This window comes from Somniosus microcephalus, chromosome 10 (assembly GCF_052327205.1).
Source record: "Somniosus microcephalus isolate GS21.2 chromosome 10, FLI_Smic_1.0, whole genome shotgun sequence".
NCBI lineage: Eukaryota > Metazoa > Chordata > Chondrichthyes > Squaliformes > Somniosidae > Somniosus > Somniosus microcephalus.
Window position 1 is genome coordinate 79,454,874 of NC_140996.1, and position 23,718 is coordinate 79,478,591.

At 44.9% G+C, this 23,718-nt stretch overlaps 1 protein-coding gene across 1 annotated transcript in view; it reads right to left on the reverse strand.

The window, feature by feature from the left end:
* The window catches only part of LOC147111559 (unconventional myosin-XVI-like), a 254,585-nt gene that overhangs the window by 167,321 nt on the left and 63,546 nt on the right, over positions 1-23,718 (reverse strand). Inside the window, exon 5 of the mRNA XM_085999900.1 lies at positions 17,176-17,328. Coding sequence (XP_085856026.1) covers positions 17,176-17,316 — 141 coding nt within the window. The 5' untranslated portion in view covers positions 17,317-17,328. The remainder of the gene's footprint in view (positions 1-17,175; positions 17,329-23,718) is intronic.

Sequence of the window (23,718 nt, forward strand, 5' to 3'; positions counted from 1 at the left end):
AGTTTAGGGCCAAACTGGTCAGAGCACACCATCCCTATGCAACTACTGCAGAACATCATATCCCATTTCCAGCCTCACACTGAAAATTGGGTGGGTTCTCCAACTGCTAGGTGATCCACTCCACCAGTTTACTACCCAAGTGGTGAAGGTTTATCCAGAGTTAGCTCAACCCTACAGGCCAAAAAGGTCTGATGTTGAATTCAGGGACTATGCTGAGTTAGCTGATCTCACGCTCTGCAATTTACCTCAGTGGCTCTGGTTAGGGAGGTAAAAATCAGCTAGAGCTCCTGGTGGAAGTATGCACGTGTGGATAGGGTCAAGTTTGGACACAGAGGCACATATTCAGGGGCTTCGCTTCTGATGTGGAGTCTCGCGTAGATTGGAGAATCAAGCACTAAAATCAAGAATGCCACAAATTGGGCACGCTGTCCTCTGCGCTCCATTCTCCAATCCATGCTCCTGTCAAACAAGACTCCGGGCTGAATTTGGTCTTGGGCAGTAGCGCAAAACGGGCATTAGTGATTTGGCAAACCATTTCAGGAGATGTGTAAAACAGGCTGTTACCCATTTTGCGTTACCACCCAAGACCAATTTCAACCCCTCTGCACTGGGAGCGGAACTTCTTGGACATGCAACCTATGATGCTCCCTGTAATCAAAAAGCCTGTTAAATTTGCCACTGATCATGTGTGAATAATTAGCTACCAGGAGGTGGCCGCCCCAGCATGGAGTCAGCATCATCAGAAGAGGATAGAAAATTGACAAGAAGAAGTATAATTATTAGTAATAAATGTCTTTATGGTGTTATGCTGCAATTTGGGGTGTTGAATTCTTGCTAATGTTGGTATAATTTGGAAGCCAAATTTTCTGGGCAGCATGTATTTGCAACACCAGTGGGGAGAAATTCGGTGGGTTAGCACCTCCCATTAGTATCCCTGGGGGGGCGATAACGGGGCACTAACGACTTACCGCCCGGGCGCGGCGAGATGAACGACTCCCGCTTACTTGGCCGGGAGGTTTGCGGTGGCAGTAATACTTTGTGCCATGATCTCCTGCACCCGGAGATCATGAGGTCATTGTCGTGCGCATCGCCCCAGACCCGAACTTTGGTTCCACCCCCTGCAGCATCGCCGAGCAAAAACAGCGACAGCTGCAGGAGGCGTTGTTCGGGAGGCCGGGCGCTTCAGGGGCGAAAGTGAAAGGGGAAGTTGCCGAGGTAAGTAGGAAAATTTCTAAAAAATTTTTTGCAATTTTTTTCATTTATCCTGGGACGCAATCAATCAGCACGGCACTTTGTTGGAGTGCATGGGGCTGATCGGGCTGGATCGCGGCTGCCGTCGGGGATCAGCTAACTGGTCCCAATGTAGAGCATGCAGTGATGGCTCTTCCTTTTAAGGGATCGAAGGAGCCGCGGATCGCAGCAGCGCTGCACGGGACATTGCATCGCAGCAGCACTGCACGGGACATTGCGCAGTGCTGCACCACTACCGCCCCGCCTGCGTCCTTTAGCACTCCAGGAAGGAAGTGGAGCACTTGATTTAGCACTCCACTTATTTCCTGGAGCGCTAACCCCAATTTTGTGAAAGCTGGGAATCATTAGCACCTGGTGCTGAGTTTCCCAACCTTCAAAAGTTACTGCTCCCAAACGGGGCGATAACGAATTTCTCTCCCCAGATTTCTGATTGGTCCCCTTGGAGGAAAAGACCAGATTTCTGACTGGTATTCTTGGAGGGACAGACACACCTACACAATTTGTCTGGAATGTGTAATTTGATCCTGCCTGCTGGAGAGTAATCAAGATCTCTGCAATGTGTAATTTGATCGAGTCATTGTCATAGCCAGGCTCCAGATCTCACAGTGCTAACACTACTGCTTTCAGAGAACAGACAGGATCCTCGTAAACCTGAAGTCAATGGGAATCAGGGGAAAATGCTCCACTGGCTGGAGTCATACCTAGCACAAAGGAAGATGGTTGTGGTGGCTGAAGGTCAATCATCACAGCCCCAGGACATTGCTGCAGGAGTTCCTCAGGGCAGTGCCCTAGGCCCAACCATCTTCAGCTGCTTCATCAATGACCTTCCCTCCAACATAAGGTCAGAAATGGGGATGTTCGCTGATGACTGCACAGTGGTCAGCGCCATTCACAACTCCTCAGATAATAAAGCAGTCCACGTCCGCGTGCAACAAGACCTGGACGACGTTCTGGCTTGGGCTGATAAGTAGCAGGTAACATTTGCGCCACACAAGTGCCAGGCAATGGCTATCTCCAACAAGCGAGAGTCTAACCACCGCCCCTTGACATTCAACAGCATTAGCATCGCTGAATCCTCCACCATCAACATCCTGGGGGTCATCATTGACCAGAAATTTAACTGGACCAGCCACATAAATACTGTGGCAACAAGAGCAGGTCAGAGGCTAGGTATTATGTGGCGAGTGTCTTACCTCCTGACTCCCCAAAGCCTTTCCACCATCTACAAGGCACAAGTAAGGAGTGTGATGGAATACTCGCCACTTGCCTGGATGAGTGCAGCTCCAACAACACTCAAGAAGCTCGACACCATCCAGGACAAGGCAGCCCGCTTGATTGGCACCCCATCCACCACCTTAAACATTCACTCCCTCCACTACCGGCATACCGTGGCTGCAGTGTGTGCCACCTACAAGCTGCACTGCAGCAACTCGCCAAGGTTTCTTCGACAGCAGCTCCCAAACCCGCAACCTCTTCCACCTAGAAGGACAAGGGCAGCAGGTGCATGCGGACACCACCACCTGCAAGTTCCCCTCCAGGTCACACACCATCCTGACTTGGAAATATGTTGCCGATCCTTCATCGTCGCTGGGTCAAAATCCTGGAACTCCCTACCTTACAGCACTGTGGGAGTACCTGCAACACACGGACTGCAGCGGTGCAAGAAGGCAGCTCACCACCACCTTCTCAAGGGCAATTAGGGATGGGCAATAAATGCTGGCCTTGCCAGCGACGCCCACATCCCATAAATGAATTAAAAAAAACTCTCCCGGGTAAGGAGCACTCACAGCGCTCACACTGCCGAGTTCAGCTAGGAAGGGGTGAGGCCATGGAGGGATTTTAACATGAGGATGAGAATTTTAAATTCAAGGTGTTGTTGGACAATGTTGCCGCTCATTTTTTGGGGGTGTGCAGTCCCTTTAACAGGCTATGTGGCCCATTCAAAATATTGTGCATGCACAAAATCTCCCATTCAAAAGCCAGTAAGTGGCCTGTGCGGGACCGGCAGACAGCTGTGTCGCCGTGTGTGCGCGCTACTTAGCAGAAATGTTGCTGGTGGACCATAATCCAATATAGGTCAACGAGCACAGGGGTGATGGTGAATGGGATTTGCTGCGTGTCAGGATACGTTCATTGAGGGTGGAAGATGGCAGGCTGGCCAGGAGAACATTGGAATAATCGAGTCCAGCAAATAACACATAAATGTAATGTTGTGCATGTTGTAGGGCCAACACAGAATAGGCTCTCATTTAAAAAAAAATCATTTATTTATTGCCCATCCCTAGCTGCCCTTGAGAGGGTGGTAGTGAGCTGCCTTCTTGAACTGCTGCGGTCTTGGAGGTGGGGGGGTGGCGGAGGAGAAGGAGAACGTGGTGCAGGTGTAAAGGGGGTGGGGGTGGAAGAGTGTGACCCAGGCCTAACAGAGGGCGGGAGAAAGTGATCTTCCCATCTGGATCACGTTCTTGCTCTCATGCCCCACCTCCTTTACACCTGGATCGTGTTCTTTCCCCCTCCCCACTGTTCTCACCGTGCTCCCCCCCCAACAAGTTCCTGACCATAGGGCTCAGGACATTGCACCCTGAAATTGCTCCTTTCTTCACCCGTTTCCTGCTTGTAAAATGGATGCAAAATAGGACCAATTTCTACCCCAATAAGTCAAGGTCCCATCTGCATGTTCATTTTGAAGAACAGTGGGGAGTTCTCCCAGTATCCTGGTCAATATTCCACCCTCAACCACCACCAAAAACAATAACTGGTCATTCCCCTCAGTTGTTGTTTGTGGGACATTGCTGCATTCAACTTGGCTGCCGTAACAACTGTGGCTACACTTCAAAAAACAAGTCCTTGGTTATGATGTGCGATGGGATATTCAGAGGATGTGATAAGATGCTGTATAATTTTTCTCCTTGCAGTCCATTTCCTCAGCATGTGAGCTACTGGCTGCCCAGTGCATCCTTTCTCCTGCTTGACAGTGAGCTTTTAAAACGGAACTTTTGATATAACTCAGCACTCATCCCTACTAGTTTTGTTTCTCCATTTCCTCTTAGCAAAGTGACACAAGAATGTCGAGGAGGAAATTTTAAACTTGCCAGGATCATAAATTTCAAAGTACAAGATTTATTTCAACTAACAGTATAGAGCTTGGTTCTTTTAGCAATATAAAACTGCATTTACAAGAGGCGGAGTTACTTACAGAGGCTGGTTGTACTGTGCCTTCCATTACCATTCTCCAGGCACACTCTTAGTCGCTTGTGTAATGTCAAATCTTACAGAAAGGATTGCTGTGCACCTGTTTGCCAGATTGTGGCCAAATTCTATGGGGATGTTGATGTCTTAAGCTGAGATGACTGATAATCATCCCTGTTGGGAGATGTCGTCATCCTTTATTCCAACTTAATGTTGCTTCCGTCCAACAAATAATAGCACCATACAGAAGTAAAAATTTGAAAGAGTCCAACTTGATGAGATATAGTATGTGATGAGGTCAAAATTGTTTGGTACAGTTTTGGCAATGGGAAATATAAGTTGGAAATTTAAACTGGGCTAAATACATGGGGGATGATTTTATGACTGGCTGCTACCTGCGGGGGCCCTTGTGCATATTGGGAGACTGTGGGCCCACAACCCATGATTTCCTGATAAGCTTGGTTGCCAGCCTAGGCTCCCTATTCATTTGCAAAATCGACCACAGATTTCGGAAGAAAATGCGGATTTCCATATTCAAAAAAAAAAGAGAATTCCGCCAAATTGTCAGAACATTCTGTGACGTCAGCAGGCAGAATTAATTGCAACAGTTCAATTGGAAATCCATTATAATTTATTGCATCAGATACAGAAATCTTTAAACTCTGTCAAACTTAATATAAACTAAAATTATATTCAAATATAGATGTCCAGCTCATCATTCAAAAATAGCAACCAGTTACTCACAGTCTGGGATAAAACTCATGGCCCTAGACATTCATTGAGGCCACATCTGTTTTATAGATGTAAAATTGGCGCTTAAGCGTCCAATATGGTGGGCGTCGTGCACACACATATTCCGCCCCGGGAGTCCGTCATATTGTTAAAGGATGAAGTACAGGCGTTCAGGGCCTGCACCTAAAACAGATGTTAGGCCCTTTGTATATGCAAATAGGGAGCCAAACGCCTGTTTCAAGACCCCTTCCTGCGTTCAGACAACCATGTGTACATGTGACCTAACCAGTTGTCCTCACTGGAGGCCACCTCCAAAATGTTTTTTCAAAAATGCTTAGCTGAATGTGGAGCCGAAAGGACTGCTCCTTCCTGCTCTAAAGCAGCCCTGAAGACGTTGTCGACCCCCTATGATCGCCGCGTCTCCCTCCTGATCACCCCGCTCCCAGAGCATACCCAGCCCATATTTTACATCCCCTTTCGCTAGCGAGCTTGCAGGGGATGCGCAGGATGCCAGCCTAATTTAAAAGAGACCTAAGGCCTCAATGCGATCGGGCCTTGGGCCTACCCATTCCGGCACAGGGATCACAGGGTAGGCCAACAGTATGCAATTTTTCCCCATGTAATTTTCCCATCTCAAAGCCTGTATGTTTTGAATTATATTGTATATAAGCACAACTGCCTCATGCTAAAGACGCAAGGTGCAATTGTGAGACACAAATGCACCTCAAGATTAAAACTAATTTACACAGCTGGTGTTGAGATAAATTAAGTGTGATGAACTAACTTTATCTTTCCCCAGTGTGACAAAGGTGCAGCTGGAACTGCTTCTCCCTCCTCTGAGACTGCTGTCATTAAATATGCTACATTTAGGCACATTATGCAGTTGCATTTTCTTGTCTGCTGCATGGAACTAAAGCAGCAAAAGCAGCACTCCTTTCTGACAGTATCGAATGACAAATTATTGTACGTAACCACCGAGTAGATGCAGTGCACTTGATAAAGAGTACTATAGTGTCCTCTATGTTTCAAGTCAGAGTTAAAAATATAGGCCTGCAGTTTCCGCTATTCACTCCCAAAATTGGCCAAACCAGTGCAAAAGATCGAGGAATTTCAAGTGCAATTACGTTTAGTGCAAATCAAGTTGCCGCGATCTTTTGCGCTGGTTTAAAAAACATCGCACTGGAAGATGGCCCCGCCCACAAAACTGGCCGCGGCCCCAGGTCACATTAATTGCCATATCGGCCATATGCAAGCCTTCGAAAAGGCTCTTAAAATTAAACTGTATTTTTAGGCGCAAGGACAGTAGTAGGCACCTTTTAAAACTTTCAAATATTTTTTGTAATTTACGAAGAAGCTGACTATTAGGAACTTAGGAAGGAGTAGGCCATTGAGCCCCTCGAGCCTGTTCCGCCATTCGATGAGATCATGGCTCATCTGTGACCTAACTCCATATGCCCGCCATTGCCCATATCCCTTAATACCATTAGTTAACAAAAAGCTATCAATCTCCGATTTAAAATGAACAATTGATCTAGCATCAATTGCCGTTTGTGAAAGAGAGTTCCAAACTTCTACCACCCTTTGTGTGTAGAAGTGTTTCCTAATTTCCCTCCTGAAAGGTCTGGCTCTAACTTTTAGACTATGTCCCCTAGTCCTAGAATCCCCAACCAGCGGATATAGTTTCTCTCTATCTACACTATCTGTTCCTCTTAATATCTTGAAAACTTCAATCAGATTACCCCTTAACTTTCTACAACACTAATTTGTGTAATATCTCCTCGTAACTTCACCCTTGAAGTCCAGGTCTCATTCTGGTAAACCTACACCGCACTCCCTCCAAGGCCAATATATCCTTCCTAAGGTGTGGTGCCCAGAACTGCTCACAGTACTCCAGGTGTGGTCTAACCAGGGCTTTGTATAGCTGTAGCATAACTTCTACCCCCTTGTATTCTAGTCCACTAGATATAAAGGCCAGCATTCCATTATCCTTTTTGATTATTTTCTGTACCTGTTCATGACATTTTAATGATCTATGTACCTGGACCCCCAAGTCTCTTTGGACCTCCACTGTTTATAGCTTTTCACCATTTAGAAAGTACCCTACTCTATCCTTTTTAGGTCCAAAGTGGATGAGCTACATTGCCTACATTGAAATCCATTTGCCACAGTTTTGCCCATTCACTTAATCTGTCGATATCCCTTTGTAATTTTATGCTTTCATCTACACTGCCTACAATGCCGCCTATTTTTGTGTCATCGGCAAGTATGGATATATGATTTTCTATGCCATCATCTAAGTTGTTAATAAATACTGAGAATAGTTGCGGCCCCAACACAGAGCCCTGTGGGGCACCACTAGTCACTTCCTGCCAATTTGAGCACCTGCCCATTATCCTGACTCTCTGTCACCTGCCACTCAGCCAATTACCTGACCAGGTCAATAAATTGCCCTCAATTCCGTGGGCTTCTACCTTAGTTAACAGTCTCTTATGTGGGACTTTATCAAATGCCTTCTGGAAGTCCATATCAATAACATCCATAGACATTCCCCTGTCCATTACTGTATCAAAAAATTCAATCAGGTTTGTCAGGCATGACCTACCTTTTACAAATCCATACAGGCTCTCTCTGATCAACTGAAAATTCTTGAGGTTTCAGTCACCCTATCCTTAATTATAGGTTCTAGCAATTTCCTGACAACAGATATTAGGCTAACTGGCCTAAAATTTCCTGGTTTCCCTCTCTCACCATTCTTAAATAGCGGAATGACATGCATAGTTTTCCAATCTAAAGGAACAGTTCCTGAATCGAGAGAACTTTGGAAGATTATAGTTAGGGCATCTGCAATGTTCTCACTTACTTTCTTTAAAACCCTGGGATGGAAACCATCTGGTCCTGGGGATTTGTCACTCTTTAGTGCCATTATTTTCTTAATTACTGTCATTTTACTTACGTTAATTATATTGAGTCCCTGTCCCTGATTTAATATTAGTTTCCTTGGGATGTCAGGCATGCTATCCTCTGCCTCTACAGTAAATACTGATGCAAAGTAATTATTCAACATGTCCACCATTTCCTTATTATCATTGACAATATCACCGGTATCAGTTTTTAAGGGGCCAACATTGCTCCAGACTACCCTCTTTTTCCTAATATAATTGTAAAAATTCTTTGTGTTGATTTTGATATCCCTTGCAAGTCTCTTTTCATACTCCCTTTTTGTAGCTCTTACTATATGTTTTGTGATCCTTTACTGTTCTTTGTATCTTTCCCATTCGCCAGGATCTGTGCTATTCCTTGCATTTTTATATTTTTTTTTTTAGTTTTATGCTGTCCCTCACCTCTTTAGTCATCCATAGCTGTTTCTTTTGGCAAGTGGAGCTCTTGCCCCTCAGAGATATGAACTGGTTCTGTACCACCTTAAATTCTTTTCTGAACATCTCCCAGTGATCGTCTGTCATTTTACCCATTAACAGATTTGCCCAGTTTAATGTGGACAATCTGTCTCATGCCGTTGAAGTCGGCCTTACCCAAATCTAGAATCTTTCAAATGCTACGTTGAACTCGATCATGTTATGATCACTATTGAATAAACGTGGCTCATTACTCATTACTAAATTTAACATGGCATGCCCCCTTGTTGCCTCTAGGACATATTGGCCGGAATTTTCCGGGGTGGTAGTGGGTGCAATCAGTGACGGGTCATGTGGGAAAGTTGTTACTTTTGACAGCGGGTCGGGAACCTGCTGTCACCTCGCTCCCACGCATCTTTCCCCCAGGTGCGTCTGTCATCATGGAGCCGACCTGACCGGAAGTGGTAGGCAACCCAATTGAGATGATTATGAGGTAGTTTACAGGCACTTAAGAGCCTTTTTTCACTTACTTTTTAAATTTCCCTGCATGGCCACGGGATTCACGATGCTTGGGAACCACGTCTGTCAACCTGAGGCGGGAGATCCGTGGCCATTGCTCCAACTGATTATTTGATAGCATCAAATGTACAGTAAAAACTCCCACCTGACAGATGATCACTTTCCTCAGGCAGAAGCTGTTGCTCAGCCCATTTCCAGCACAGATTCTGCAGGCTGCAAGTCTTTCCAGCAAAGTCACCATCCAGTCTCATTACATTGTAAGACCTCTTTCACCATTAACAGATTGCTTCTGTCATCTGTACTTGACCTGCCATCTATTCCATCAACATGGGTGCCATTTATACAGTCTCACTTTGGTCCTCAGAATCAAGCCACGATGAGCCCCAACACCAGCAGCACCAACAACAACACCAACCTTCTCCTCAACCACTTGATGCTGCACAGGACACAGGGCATCAGCACTCGACCACAGTGCTGCCCAGGAGGCCAGCGATGGCCTCATTATGGCCAGATTTAGTTAACTTTACACTGTACACCCACATGGCTGCCAAATGATGCGCCCGGTTGGCACCACCTCACACCAACACCATAAAGCATCCCTACAATGACCAGGCCATTCCTTTTACACTCATCACCATTGCGGGGCGGGGGGGAGGGGCGCGGAGGGGTCTTGTATTGTTATGTCTTATCATTCACTGCAACTTACTAAACCACTTCCAAAGGTGCACACAAATCTGTCCAAGACCGGAAAGTGTTGAAAATAAAGATTTTTATGTTTGACACCACATTAACAGAAACTTTACATAAACATTGGATAAAACACCCAAGTGCCTAGCCTTGTGTGTTATTAGTTGGTATGATTGCACTAGGAAGAGGGTGAGTGTGAGGGGTGGCTAGTGAGATGGGGCTGTGATAATGTAGATAGAGAGAGAGGGCTGGGTGGATGTGTAAGGTATGTTGGTGTGAGCAAGGATGTGCAGGAGTAGGGTAGGGAAGGCAGAGTGATTGGGATGTGATGTGTAAGGTTCGAAAATTTCTGCACAACCCCAGAACACAAGGAAAGTCATTTTTAAAATGATTTTGGGAACATCACAGAAGAAATCTGTAAAAAGGATAAAAGTGTGGTTGGGCCAAACAGAAGATTTCAAAGGGTTAATTTAAGGAAGAGATTTTTGGACTGTTTTAAAGAGCTATTAGGCAAAAGGGATATAAAACAAAAATCCCAGGAAGATTTGGCTGGTTTAAAAGACATGTTCAGGCTTGCAAAAAGCTGGAACAGCAGGGAGGCAGGGTGGGCCCCCGAAGTTTGGATATTGGACTGTCTAAGGAATGTCCAGGGCCGCCCCAGTTTTACATAAGGACAATGAAGCCTGTTTTCCCGCCAAGAAGTCGCAGAGCCAGGTATCGAATAAACAGGACATGTCCCCAGCAATACAAAGGAAAGAATATTAGCCCTACAGGTTACCACAAACAAACCACAGTCCAAAGTCAGTTAAAGAGATTGACAAACGTTTTGCATTTTAAAACTGGTTTCAAGGCAATCCCGAAACCAGTTAAACGCCGATTAAGTCTAGATGAGCCATCCCCTAAACTCGCTAATTTTGGACGGGCTATCCCCGAAGCTCGTTAAAGTTTTAAAACACATTAAAAATAACGAGCCTGCCAAATTTAACAAAGGAAACCGAGATTTGGCGGTTAGATAAGCCAGGCTCCAAATTAGTATAATTGAGGCCTGCCTTTTCAGTTCAGCAGTCGAGTACAGTTCGGAACACAGACAGTGAGACAGTTCAAATGGACAGCCAGTCTGAGTTCAAGTTCAGCCAACCAGCTCAAGAGAGAGATCATCATCGGAGACTCGAAGGAAGAAAGAAGAAACAGAGATCGCAGCAACCAAAGGCCTACAGAAACCAACAACCGCCAATGTTACCACCAACCAGGTAATATTGGACCACCGCGACCAACAAGGAACCAACCGCCGAAAAACTCACGAACAAAAGACTTGTTTCCACTCTACAGGCTAGTCTGACTTACCCCTGGGTAAGATTTGGACACAAAAGACCCTAAAACTAGCCCTAACCAAAGGTACTTACCTGATAGATCCAACAGCGCGACTAACTGCATCAACAGACCAACCCAAACTGAAGACCCAATGCAGGTGCAGTCTTCTACCACGTCCAAGGTACAGCAGGCCCCAACCACCACAAATAAAGAGAACCCCGAAATCGCGAACCTCTACATCTTTCAAGAAAGTCATTTTGGTGAGCATTTCCTGGTCCTCTGGGTTCCAGTCTAGCTAGTGTAGTGGGGTTGGGAGGGTAAGGGTTTTGGTGTATTGTAATTCTCCCTCGCTTATTCCGTGTGTTCCCCACCCTTTTAAAGTGTAAGTTTTATTGTATTGTATATTTTCCTGTCTCAAAATAAAGATCTGAATTCTTTTGACGAACCCAGGTGTCTGTTGCAAGTTTATTACAACCCCCAAATAAGTCCAAAGTCTAGAACAAAAAGGGAGTGGGAGCGATTCGAACCGCTCAAAGGTGTCAGAGGTGAAGCTGACAAACACCCATACCACCACCCCTTACAGATGAGAGGCACAGCAGGATACAGCTGAGTGTGGCTTTGTACTAACAGGCTGGATTTTGCCAATGGGGAGCTTTTGAAGGCGGGACTCCCACTTGTTGAGTTTCACTCCCGCCTCCATCAACTTCTGGCCAACCCACGCTATTTTCCCTTGATTGACCTTGTTAAGCCCGCCCAGCGGGCTTAGCTGGCCAATTAAGGGAAAGCCGGTTACAGAGAACATCAACGTATGACGTTTCATCTGTCAAAAATTTTTGACAGATGAATTGTTATCATTTGACAGCTCTCTGAAGCTATTAAGCACTGACATCCTCTGTAGTTTGATGAGTTCTTGAATTCAAGAAGCCTGCAGGAAGAAACAAAGGTAAGTACACTTTTTCTAACACTATGCACTTACCTCTGATACTCACCTCTCCACACTTGCACCCATCACTCACCTCTCCACAGCACACTTTTTGACCCCTCCGACCCTCGCAGACCCACTACTCGCCTCGGTGACACTGGTGGGTTTTGGAGCCTTCAGGAAGCTCGCACTTGTGTGGGCAAAATGGGAATAATCCTACTTTCTGCCTGTTAACTATCTGTTAACAGGCAGTTAAGTGGCTGTAATCCCTTCCCGCCTCCAAGGAGATGGGACCTGGCGCGGGGCAGCTACCCGTCTCCTGGCAAGATGGCACGGAGGTGGGTTGGGGCGGGTTTGGCACCCGCCCCCAAATTCTGCCATTTTCCCGGCAGTCCTGCCTCCATACCCACCTCCCCATGGCTGGCAAAATCCAGCCCAACGTTTCCTGATCTAATGAGATCATTGAATTGTTTGCGGCACTGTACCCAGGTCCTCCTGACGACATCACTGCTTGTGACCTTCTCTGTAATCTGCAACCAGGCTGTCTTGGTCTCTTGGGGAGGTCTCTTCCGCCCATTGGAAGGGAAGAGAGCCTCCTTGCATGCTCTGACTCACTCCATAAGCATATGGAGCGAGTCATCGGTGAACCTGGGTGCAGCCTTCCACCTCTGTGCAGTGTTTGTCATTGTTTGCAGCACTTCAATGGTGTAGTGCACTGACAGCACTATGTTAGATTAAACTGCAAATGTAATGTGGCCTTGATCTCGGCTGAAAATGCATCATTAATGACATCACCAGACACGTTCATCTCATTGGGCCAGTAACGAGCTGGGCGTGCTTAATAGGCCCCATTAAGGTAAGTTCATTTTCAACAGCGGGATGGAGCCAGCACTGGGGTCGCAACCCGCCATGGACACCACCCGCACCAGACCCGCCCAGGTAGGCAAAATTACGGCCATCCCGGACACATTCAAGAAATTCACTACCTTTCTGACAGGTGCTAGTCTGCTTATCCCAATCTATATGAAAGTTAAAATCCTCCATTAAAACCTTTGCTACACGCTTGTCTAATCTCTGCAATTATACAATCTAGCCCTTCACAGCTGCTACCAGGAGGTCTATACACAACTCCCACTACAGTCTTAAATCCTTTCCAATTTCTTAATTCTACCCATAAAGTCTCCACTGCCTGCTTAGCTCTCGTTATATCCTCTCTTATCATTGAAGTGATTTCATCGTTAATCACTAAGGCTACTCCTCCCCCTTTACCATTTTCCCTATCTTTCCTGTAGACCTTTTAGCCTGGTATATTCAGTTCCCAGTCTTAAATGTCTTGTAGCCATGTCTCAGTAATTGCTACCATGTCATACCCTCCAATTTGAATTCACGCCTGCAGTTCATTCAATTTATTCCTTATACTCCGTGCATTTGTATACTACTACTATTTGTACTACAATTTCCACCTGAGCCCTCCCCTGTACACTGTACACCAATGTAACTAGTAAATGGTTCTGTATAGTCTTTTAAAGTCATTTTCAGTCATTTATAATCAGGTTACTCACAGATGGTGGACTAGACACTCTGATTAAAGATGCTTATTTTTTGTGATAAACCCATTTTCAACTATATTAATAAAACTGCACCAGGTTACCATTCATATATATAACAAGGAATATTTTTATGCAAATTGTTATTTAAAGAATTTACATTGTAAAATGTTGCCCGACTGTGCTTGTTCATGAAGGTTTTGTGTTCGGTGATATGCAAATGAATTTGAGCGAAAACTTGAGCAAAAAATTCACTTCGCAAAACTAGCGCAATTTTCAGCACAATTTTTGCCCAGATCGCCAATTGTGCCCATAATGGAAACTCTTGGCCATATAGTTTGAATAACAAATGGTGAGGAGTGTGATCGATGTAATTCACAGAGCCCCATTTATGATTAACTCCGCTCCTGTTGTGGAGTCTCGCTCGACAGAGGCGCCGGTCGGAAGATTGGTCATGTAGGTCAGCATGCTTTATTCATACCCCTCCCTATTTTCTAGCTATTAAGGTTAATAGCTGAAGAATCAAGAGCATCACAAATGAGGCATGCTGACTTCAGCTCTCAATCCTTAAATCTGTGCCCGTGTCCAGAAATGGAGTTTCATGATTGTCTGACACAAAGTAGATATTCTACAATTTCTTGCTGCATTTCCTCTAATTTAATGAGATAATTTGTAAACTAAATTTGGGTGTTGTGATGTTCTTTACATGGATAGTATCAAGTCAATTAAAAAAAAAAATCATTCTCAGGCTGTGAGCATCGCTGGCTAGGCCAGCATTTATGGTCTATCTTTCGTTACCCTGAAAAGATGGTAGTGGGCCTTCTTCTTGAACTGCTGCAGTCTATGTGGGGAAGGTGCTGACACAATTCTGTAGCAGTTTGATACAACTAAGTGGCTTTCTCATCCACTTCAGAGGGAAGTTAAGAGTCAACCATGTTGGTGTGGGCCTGGAATCACATATAGGCCAAAGTAGGTAAGGAGGGCAGGATTCCTTCGCTAAAGGACGTTAGTGAACTGGTTGGGTTTTAACAACAATCTGACAACTTCATGGTTACTTTTTATTTCCAGATGGAATTAAATCAACTATTAGACAACTAACAATTCGAAAACAGAATTTTTATTTAGAACCCTATCATGAAGTAGCAACTCCCACCAATAGGCAGTGCTGCATTAGATTGTTATCCCTACAGCAGCTTGTGAAGCAGTTCTGCTGAAATACTCAATGCCAATTAGCTGATTTGGAAAATTTTGAACTTCAACCCAACTTTAATCATTGGGATTGACTGCCCAGTTTGGAATAGAATGTGTGTCTGCCAGTCATTGATTAGTGTCCCATGTCTAACACTATGGCAGCAATGACCAAATCGAGTTGGTGCACCTCAGTGGAGCTAAAAAGAAAATAGTAGTCTTAGAACAATTTTTTTGAAAGTTGAAGCATTCAGTCCATCTGAGGTATGCACGTTCCCCCATGATTGAGCAGTGAGGAGAGTAAATACTTCAGCTAACAGTGTCAACTGTGGTGCAGTTGGTAGCACACTCGTCTGTGAGTCAGAAGGTTGTGGGTTCGAAGTCCCATTCCAGGGACTTGAGCACATAAAAAAGCTAGGCGGACACTCCAGGGGAGAGCTGCACTGTTGGAGGTGCCGTCTTTCGGATGAAACGTTAAACCGAGGCCCTGTCTGCTCTCTCAGGTGGACGTAAAAGATCCCATGGCACTATTTCGAAGAAGAGCAGGGGAGTTATCCCTGGTCAACATTTATCCCTCAACCAACATAACAAAAACAGATTATCTGGTCATTATCACATTGCTGTTTGTGGGACCTGGCTGTGCGCAAATTAGCTGCCGTGTTTCCCACATTACAACAGTGACTCCACTTCAAAAGTACTTCATTGGCTGTAAAGCGCTTTGAGACGTCTGGTGGTCGTGAAAGGCGCTATGTAAATGCAACTCTTTCTTTCTTTCTACGAGTTGTCAACCTTGGCTCAGTGGTAGCATTCTCGCCTTGTGAGTCAGAAGGTGGTGGATTCATGTAATATTCTAGGACTTGAGCACATAATCTAGGCTGACATTTCAGTGGAGTGCTGCACTGTGGGGGAGGGGGGCATCTTTTGCATGAGGCCCTGTCTGCCCTCTCAGGTAGATGTAAAAGATGCCATGGCACTATCTGATGAAGAAGAGGGGATTTCTCCCAATGTGATGGCTAATATTTATTCCGCAAGCGACTTCATTAAAACAGATTATCTGGTCATTTATCACATTGCTGGGATGTTGCTGTGCACAAATCAACTGCCGCATTTGCCTACATTACAACAGTGACTTCAAAAGTAATTCATTGACTGTGAAGCACTTTCGGACATCCTGAGGATGTGAAAGACACAATGGCCCAGAACTTGGTGTCGGGGGCTTGCCGCGCGTGCAAGCCCCCGATGTGCACTTACCCAGCGCGCCGACATCTGAAACCTGGCCCGCAGTGGATTTCCTGTCAGTGGCCCGGTTCTGATGTCGGCGCGCTGTGCTAACCTGACCCAGCGGCGTAGTTAGTGCGATGTGCCAGCTGGGATCAGGTGAGCACTGTTCAGCCAATCAGGGGAGGGGAAACTTCATTCATAAGTTTGAGAGTAAGAACTGTCAAACTCATGAAAAGTACTGCACCCCAAAACACTACTTAAACTTTAAATAAAATTTTTAAAAACATCCCAATCATTAAATTAAGTATAAATAAGTTTTAAAAAATAATTTAAACAATAATTTTTTTTTTTGAAAAAAATAAATTTTTAATAAAAAGGATCTAAAACTAAACTTACCTTATTGTAGATTGTTTAAAATAATAAACCTGTGGAAATTTTTTTTCTAAATTACACTAAAACACCACTTACCTGTAAAAATAAATACTTACGTGTGCTTTTTACAAGCGTAAAGACCGGAGGCCTTTACACATGCGCAAATCCCCCAAAACAGAGGAAATCCAAGACGCACGCGCTGCCCCCTACAGCGCACGCGCTAGCCTCTTCACCTCTTGGGTTAGAGGAGAGGAAATGCCGGTTTTCAGCGCATGCGCTGTGCATGCTTCCGTACCCACGCGTTTGGGGAGGAATTACTGCCCCAATATAAATGCAGGTTTTTTCTTTATCTGCCAATACGGTGGCCAGGGGAGCCAACTGATAGCTCTCATGCACCATTATTTTCCATTATGTTTTCCTTAAAGTTTCAGGCATTGATTCATAAATGTATAAAGAGAGGACTGGGTGTGAATCCAGACCAGAAAACTTAAGCCTGCAATCCGTATTTAATACAAGCCTGAAGCTCTAAGTCCTTCTTGGTGATCATAGATAGCATTAATATTATGTGTTTATAGGGATCATATTTATCATGTCTTATATTTCCTATTTTATTAACACTTTCCCATTTACAAAATGAAGTTTTCACTTCCGTTTGTGACATTTTCAGACAATTACATTCAGGAAATCTTTAAAAAAACTGAAAAAATCTTTTGCATGATTCAATAGGAAATGGTTCATGGTTAAAATGTTTACCAAAGGCAGCTTTGCCACAGAACAAATACAGTGAGTAAACATTGTTTATTAATTTACTAAACCTAATTAGCATTTGTGAGGTTCATCTGCAAATGGTAATTTCACCATCTCAACACAAGTATTCAAAGTGTACCTGAAAAAAGAAGTCCAGAACAGCATTGTGGTTGCCAGGAGAGTTGACAGTTTCCATGGTGACATCTTCTTGCACACATTCCACTTGCTGATGTTGAAAGAGCGTCTCGTGTATATACTGATGGATCTTTTCATTAGTCATGTTGATACAAAGCTGAGGGACAGAAACACTCATTTCAATTTTTTTTGTAGTGCACATTGATGCTTGTAATAATAGTGACAAATGGTTGCTGGTAATTACTTAATCACTATTTCCAAATATTAAATAGTACTCTGTACTTTATTTTATTTTCTGTTTTCATACATCCTGGGGAAATCTACTGATTTTGTGGTCCTGGTAAGGAGTCTTGCCTGCCGGGAGTTGATATCACAAATTCGGCCGTGTGTTGGCGTGATTTCTCCAATAATTACCCCTCTTAAGTTAGAAGTGTGGGACAATCTAGGTGATGAGTGCTGTCAATGAGTTATGTTGAGTTATCACAAGGTACCGTTTAAACAAGGTTAGCTAATTGAGCTAATTGCACAATGTCATGAATTACCATTGTTTCCTCTGTGAACATTTTTGTCAGTTTTACTGACGTCTACAAATCTTCACCAAAGGGTGTATGTTCATTAATAATTTAATGTTACTGACCCAAGGTTTGCTAAATACCGATATTGATTCTGCTGTCTGTCGATCAAAGTTGACAGAAGTCAATACTCGGAATACCTTTAAATATTTGATAAACTTCAAGGAATAACAAGAAGTGCAAATCTTTAACCAAAACCAGTGGCATATGTTGAATAAATTGGGGAATAGTTAGCAACACTGTCGAAACAGCATGGGAATGCTGACAGGTTATCGCGCCTACCGTTGCCAACGGTGGAAGAGGCGCCTACAGTGGACCCAGTGGAGATATTCCACTCGACCATAGTGGAATGTCTACCGGTGACAAATTCTACCATTGAAAAAGAAACGCGAAATGAACAAGAGCTGTCCAGGATGCCAGAAGGTCCAAAACGCCCCACCACAAGCCCCTCTACATCCATGGGAGTGGCCCTCATCTCCATGGCAAAGGGTACATATCGACTTTGCGGGTCCATTTATGGACTCAATGTTCTTAATCGCGGTGGATGCACACTCCAAGTGGCCGGAGGTAATAAAGATGTCCTCCACCACCACGGAAAAAACCATCACAGTATTAAGGACCATATTCACCAGGAATGGGCTGCCTGAACAGATCTGTTCTGATAATGGACCACAATTTGTATCCGAAGAATTCAGGAAGTTCTTAAAAAACAATGGGGTTAAACACTACACGTCCGCCCCATACCATCCCGCCACCAATGGATTGGCTGAGAGGTTTGTCCAGACCTTCAAGAAGGCCATAAAGGCCATGGGTAATGAAGACATAAATCTACAACATAAGGTAGATAACTTCTTGTTTGCGTACAGGAATGCAACACATGTGGTTACAAACCAAACCCCCGCCATGATGTTTTTCAATAGAAGACTAAGATGCCGGCTGGATTTGGTCAAGCCAAACGTCAGAAGGGACGTAGAGAACCGGCAATTTCAAAGCATGAATGAAAGGCCAACTAGAACCTTCCAGATAGGTCAACCAGTTTTGGCCCGGGACTACCGTACCGAGAAATGGCAGCCTGGAACTATTTGCACACGACTAGGACCGCTGATGTATACCGTGGACATTGGAGAAAGCATAATAAGGCGCCATGCTGACCAGATCATAGAGTCATCCGAAAAAGGACAACCTACACCACAACTCTATATGCCTAGTGATGAAGCAGAGATACCCATAGTATCTACCTCCGATCCAGTGATACTGGAACCAGATGAACCCGACACTAGCATTGAAGCCAAATCGACCTTGCCAAAAGAACCTACTACACCACCGAGGCGTTATCCGGACCGAGTCAGGAAGCCTCCAGAGAGACTGAATTTGTAATTGATTAACTTCAGCAAATGTGTATATTATTGTTCTTGTAAAAATGTTATTTAATGATTACTTAAAATGTTATGTACTATTTATCTAAAAGGGGAGGAATTGTAGTGTATGTACCTTTAAGAGGAACTATGTTTTTGAAGCCCCTGTATACTGTAGTACCAGTAGTGACCACTCGGGTATATAAGCCTGTGTAGTGTCTTGTGTTGTTAGTTCACCTCCAGACTTTGTTCAGTAAACACCTGTTAAATCAACTCCTGCATTCCGTGTCTCCATTAACATACGGATCTAACAATAACGATTAATATTTTTGGAGGAAAAATACAGCAACATCTTAAACAAAAACAAAATGTTTATACACCTGCAAATTGAAGTGCTGCAGAACTATTTCATCACAGATAACAGGGTGTGAATTATTCAATACGTTACTATAGAAAAAGATTGTAATTTCTGAAACGTTGAATTTCAAAGCACATGGGGATTTACCAATGACAAGCAAATAACCTGGATATTCTTTTCCTCTATTAAGAGACAGCATCTTATTTCATGTGCCACTCCTTCTAACAACTCAAGTGAAAACTTATGGAGCTCGTTGAGCTGAGGTAAATTTGAGTGATAATCAGGCTTAGGATTTGAGTCAGCAATTTTATGACTTTGACCAGACACACTGCTGCTATGGAAACTATTTGGTACCAAATTCACATCAGCTTAAATGAAAATCCAGCACCAAATTGGTAGTTTAACAACAGGGCACACTGAATCTTCTAGAATTGATGTATTCATTTCTTTCCTCCAAAACAAGGGTCTGATTGGGGTGGTTGATTCCGCAATCCAGTGCTGCCAGTGGGGAACAGCTTTTCCGTGACGCGCTGTCTGCGTGTGCCACTCCTCACTGGATCATGGAATCACCCTTATTGTGCTTTCAGTGCACCAGCCAGTGTAATGTGAATGAAGCCTGGTCACCCTTGTCATTGAACCAGGACTGAACACCATCCTCCTCGCTAGGGCGGGTAGGCTGGTGTAGGTACAATGTTATTACCGATGCAACCAGAGAAAGTCAGCCGTAACACCAAGCATTCCAATTATATTTGAAAAGTCCAGCAATGTCTCCTCACCCTAGCTATGGTCAAATCTTCCGATTACTCCAATAGGACAAGGACTACCTTAAAATCTTCTTCTCCATCATCAACCACCTCCAAGTTTCCTTCTTCATCTTACCTCTGTAACCAAAGGTGAGCAGCTCATGGCTTTCTTTGCCTCTAAAATTGAGGCAATCTATTCAGCTGCCTCAATCTTTTTCCTCCCCTCTGCCTCTTCCCACCACAATAGTCTGCAGTTTCTTCCTTATGTCTCATCTAGCCATTAGCAGCCTCATCCCCTTCACTACCTGCTCATTCAACTGCCTCCTGACCCAGATGCTGGCCATTCAACTATCTTTCCTCAACTCATTTCTTACTGACTTCAACATCTGCTGCCTTTCCTCAGAAATTGTTCTCTCCCAACTCAAAACTATGCTTATAATTTTATCCTTAAAAAGTCCATCCTCAACCCCTCTGTCTAGTCTAATTACCAGCTCATCACTAAACACCCTCCCTGCCTAAGGTCCTCAAAACATGTAATTGCCAATCAAATCTGTGTCCATCTCTCCCTGTCTAACTGTGGGCTCTCAACTATCCACAGCAGTAAGACTGCCCTGGCCAATGCCACCAATGTGTTGTCCCTCCTCATTCCCTCGGAAATCTCTGCAGCCTTCAACACGGTCGCTCTCTTCCACAGTCTTTCCTCCATGCCCCACCACCATCGTTCCATTCCTATCAGTCCCTGTGGAGCCAGCACATTTTCTGCAATGGTTTCTCCATGGGATAAAAGTCCAGCATGCCCAGGTTGCCATTTCTGGCTTCCTGTTGTTCCCCAGCTCCATAACCTTTGAGAACATCCTCCCAAAACAACAAACAGCAGTAACAACTTGCAATCATATAGTGCCTTTAACATAGTAAAACATCCTAAAGCACTTCGCAGGAGAGTTATCAGACAAAATTTAACACAGAGCCACGTAAGGAGATATTAGAACAGGTGACCAAAGTCTGGCCAAAGAGGTAGGTTATAAGGAGCGTCTTAAAGAAGGAATTAGAGGTAGAGAGGATTAGGAAGGGAATTCCAAAGCTTAGGGCCTTGATAGCTCAAGGACACGTGTGTCAATGGCGAGCGATTAAAATTGGGGATGTGCAAGAGGCCAGAATTGGAGGAGCACAGAGATCTTGGCGGGTTGTAGGGCTGTAGGAGATTACAGAAATAGGGAGGGGCAAGGCCATGGAGGGACTTGAAAACAAGGAGGAGAATTTAAAAATCGAGGTGTTGTTGGACCGGGAGCCAATGTAGATTAGCAAGTACAGGGGTGATGGTTGAACGGGACGTGATGGGAGTTAGGATATGGGCAGCGGGCTTTGGCAGGGTTGGAGACAAGCGCTGTTATGGAGGTGGAAGTAGGAGGTCTTGGTGATGGAGTGGATATGTGGTCGGAAGCTCATCTCAGGGTCAAATAGGACGCCAAGGTTGCAAACGGTCTGGTTCAGCCTCAGACAGTGGCCAGGGAGAGGGATGGAGTCAGTGGCTAGGGATCGGAGTATGTGGCAGGGACCGAAAACAATGGCTTTGGTCTTCTCAATATTTAGTTGGAAGAAATTTCTGCTCATCCAGGACTAGATGTCGGACAAGCAGTCTGACAAATCGGAGGCAGTGGTGGGGTCGAGAGAGGTGATGGTGAGGTAGAGCTGAGAGGAAGTTTGGTTTCATGGACTAGGGGAAGGGAGGGAAGCAGCACAGCCAACTGAACAGATGGTCGCAATCTTAGTGACAAAGAAGTCCATGAGCTCCTCGCACTTGTTGTTGGAGATGAGGGTGGAGGAGGCAGGGGAAAAGGGCTTAAGAAGACAGTTTGTAGTGGAGAAGAGAAGCCGGGTGTTATCTTTGCATTCCAGGATCCTCCTGGAATAGAGAGCAGTTTTGGCAGTGGAAAGTAGGACCCAATAGTGCTTTATGTGGTCCAGCTGACCTACCAATGAATGGTTCAACGAGTTGTCTGCCATAGACATTCTGGTCTGCTATCCCTTGGATTCAGGGAGCAAAGATGAGGGCCATGTGAGGGGGAATGATCCAGGTGAGAAAGTCATGGTTTTAGTGAGGAGGGTGTGACTGAGTTGCAAAAATGTCATGTTGAATATGGAGGGCTAGACAATTAGATAGTTGGAAGGCCGTTTTAAGTGACTTTGGGGAGCGTTTTTTTCCAGGGGAGGGCAAAGCAGGAAGTTTGGTTCCGAGGGGGAAGGGGAATGTGAGTGGAAAAATGAAAGGAGGCATTACAATAGGAGTGTGGGCCATCGGAGGCCCTGCAGAGCTGGCAGTGTCCCTCCTCTTTAATGGAAGGGGAGGGATGCTGAAACGCATCAGTGCTACGCGGAGTGGCCGTGTAGCGCTCCGGCGCTACCACGCTTTGCACCCCCGACACCGCCCCGAGAGGAAGTGGCGCACCCGAGATAGCGCTCCGCTTCCTTGCCGGGGCGGTAAGCCGAATTTAGTGGCCGGTGTGGTACTTCCACGCCAGGTACTAAATCTCCGCCGATAATTCGGTTACGGTCCCCAAACGGGACGTAAACAAATTTCGCCCCCTAAGTAACTGAATAGGAGATCAGAATCATAGCAGGTGAGCCTCACAGTGTAGTAACATAGTTTTGACAGCAGAGAAGTCCAAGAATTTGGAAGTCAAATTTGAGCAAAGACCCATTGCTCATTGATGAAAACAAAGAGCAGGCACGGTTGGTAGATGTGCAGTGGCCTCGGTAACTTTAAACTTACAGCTTGAACTTGTAGTTAGGGCTAAAATGCACCCACTATTAGAGTCAGTGGAACAGTAAACAGTGGAAGCGAGGAGATTGGGGGAGAAAGGGCAAAGGATAGCAACGGATGGCCAAGAATAGAGTTGCACAGCAAAGGAGCTCCCTTGGGAGCTGCCAGCCCAGGAGCCATTTTCCAAAATCATGGAATCAACTTCCATATATTTGTTGATGACACCTAGCTCTACCTGTCCGCCATAACTCTTGGCCGCTCAGCCATTGCTGTGCTGTCTGACCTCATGTTCAACATTTAGTCATGTATGGGCCAGAATGGTATGCAGCTCAACTCTGACAATACTGAAGCTGTCCTATTCAACACACAGCTGAAACTCTATGTTTAAGCCCACAGTTCTTTTCTCCTTTCTGGCTGTTCAGCTAAACTGAACCTTGACAATGTCTAACCTCATGTCTTGTTTCACCCCAAGTTTCAAATCCCACATCCACTTCATCATCAAGACTGCCTATTCCTACCATTGTATCATCACGTGCCTCCATCCCTAATCACACCCATCAGTGCTGAAACCATGCCTGTCACTTCCAAGCTCAACCCCTCCAATACCCTCCTCCATAACTTCCCCAGCTTCATCCTACACAAACTCCAAATCATCCTAAACCTCACTGCCTGCACCTTACCTATACTATTCACTTTTTACCCTTGTCTGCACTAAGTTCCACTGGCTCCCTGTACTCCAGGGTATTGACTCGAAAATC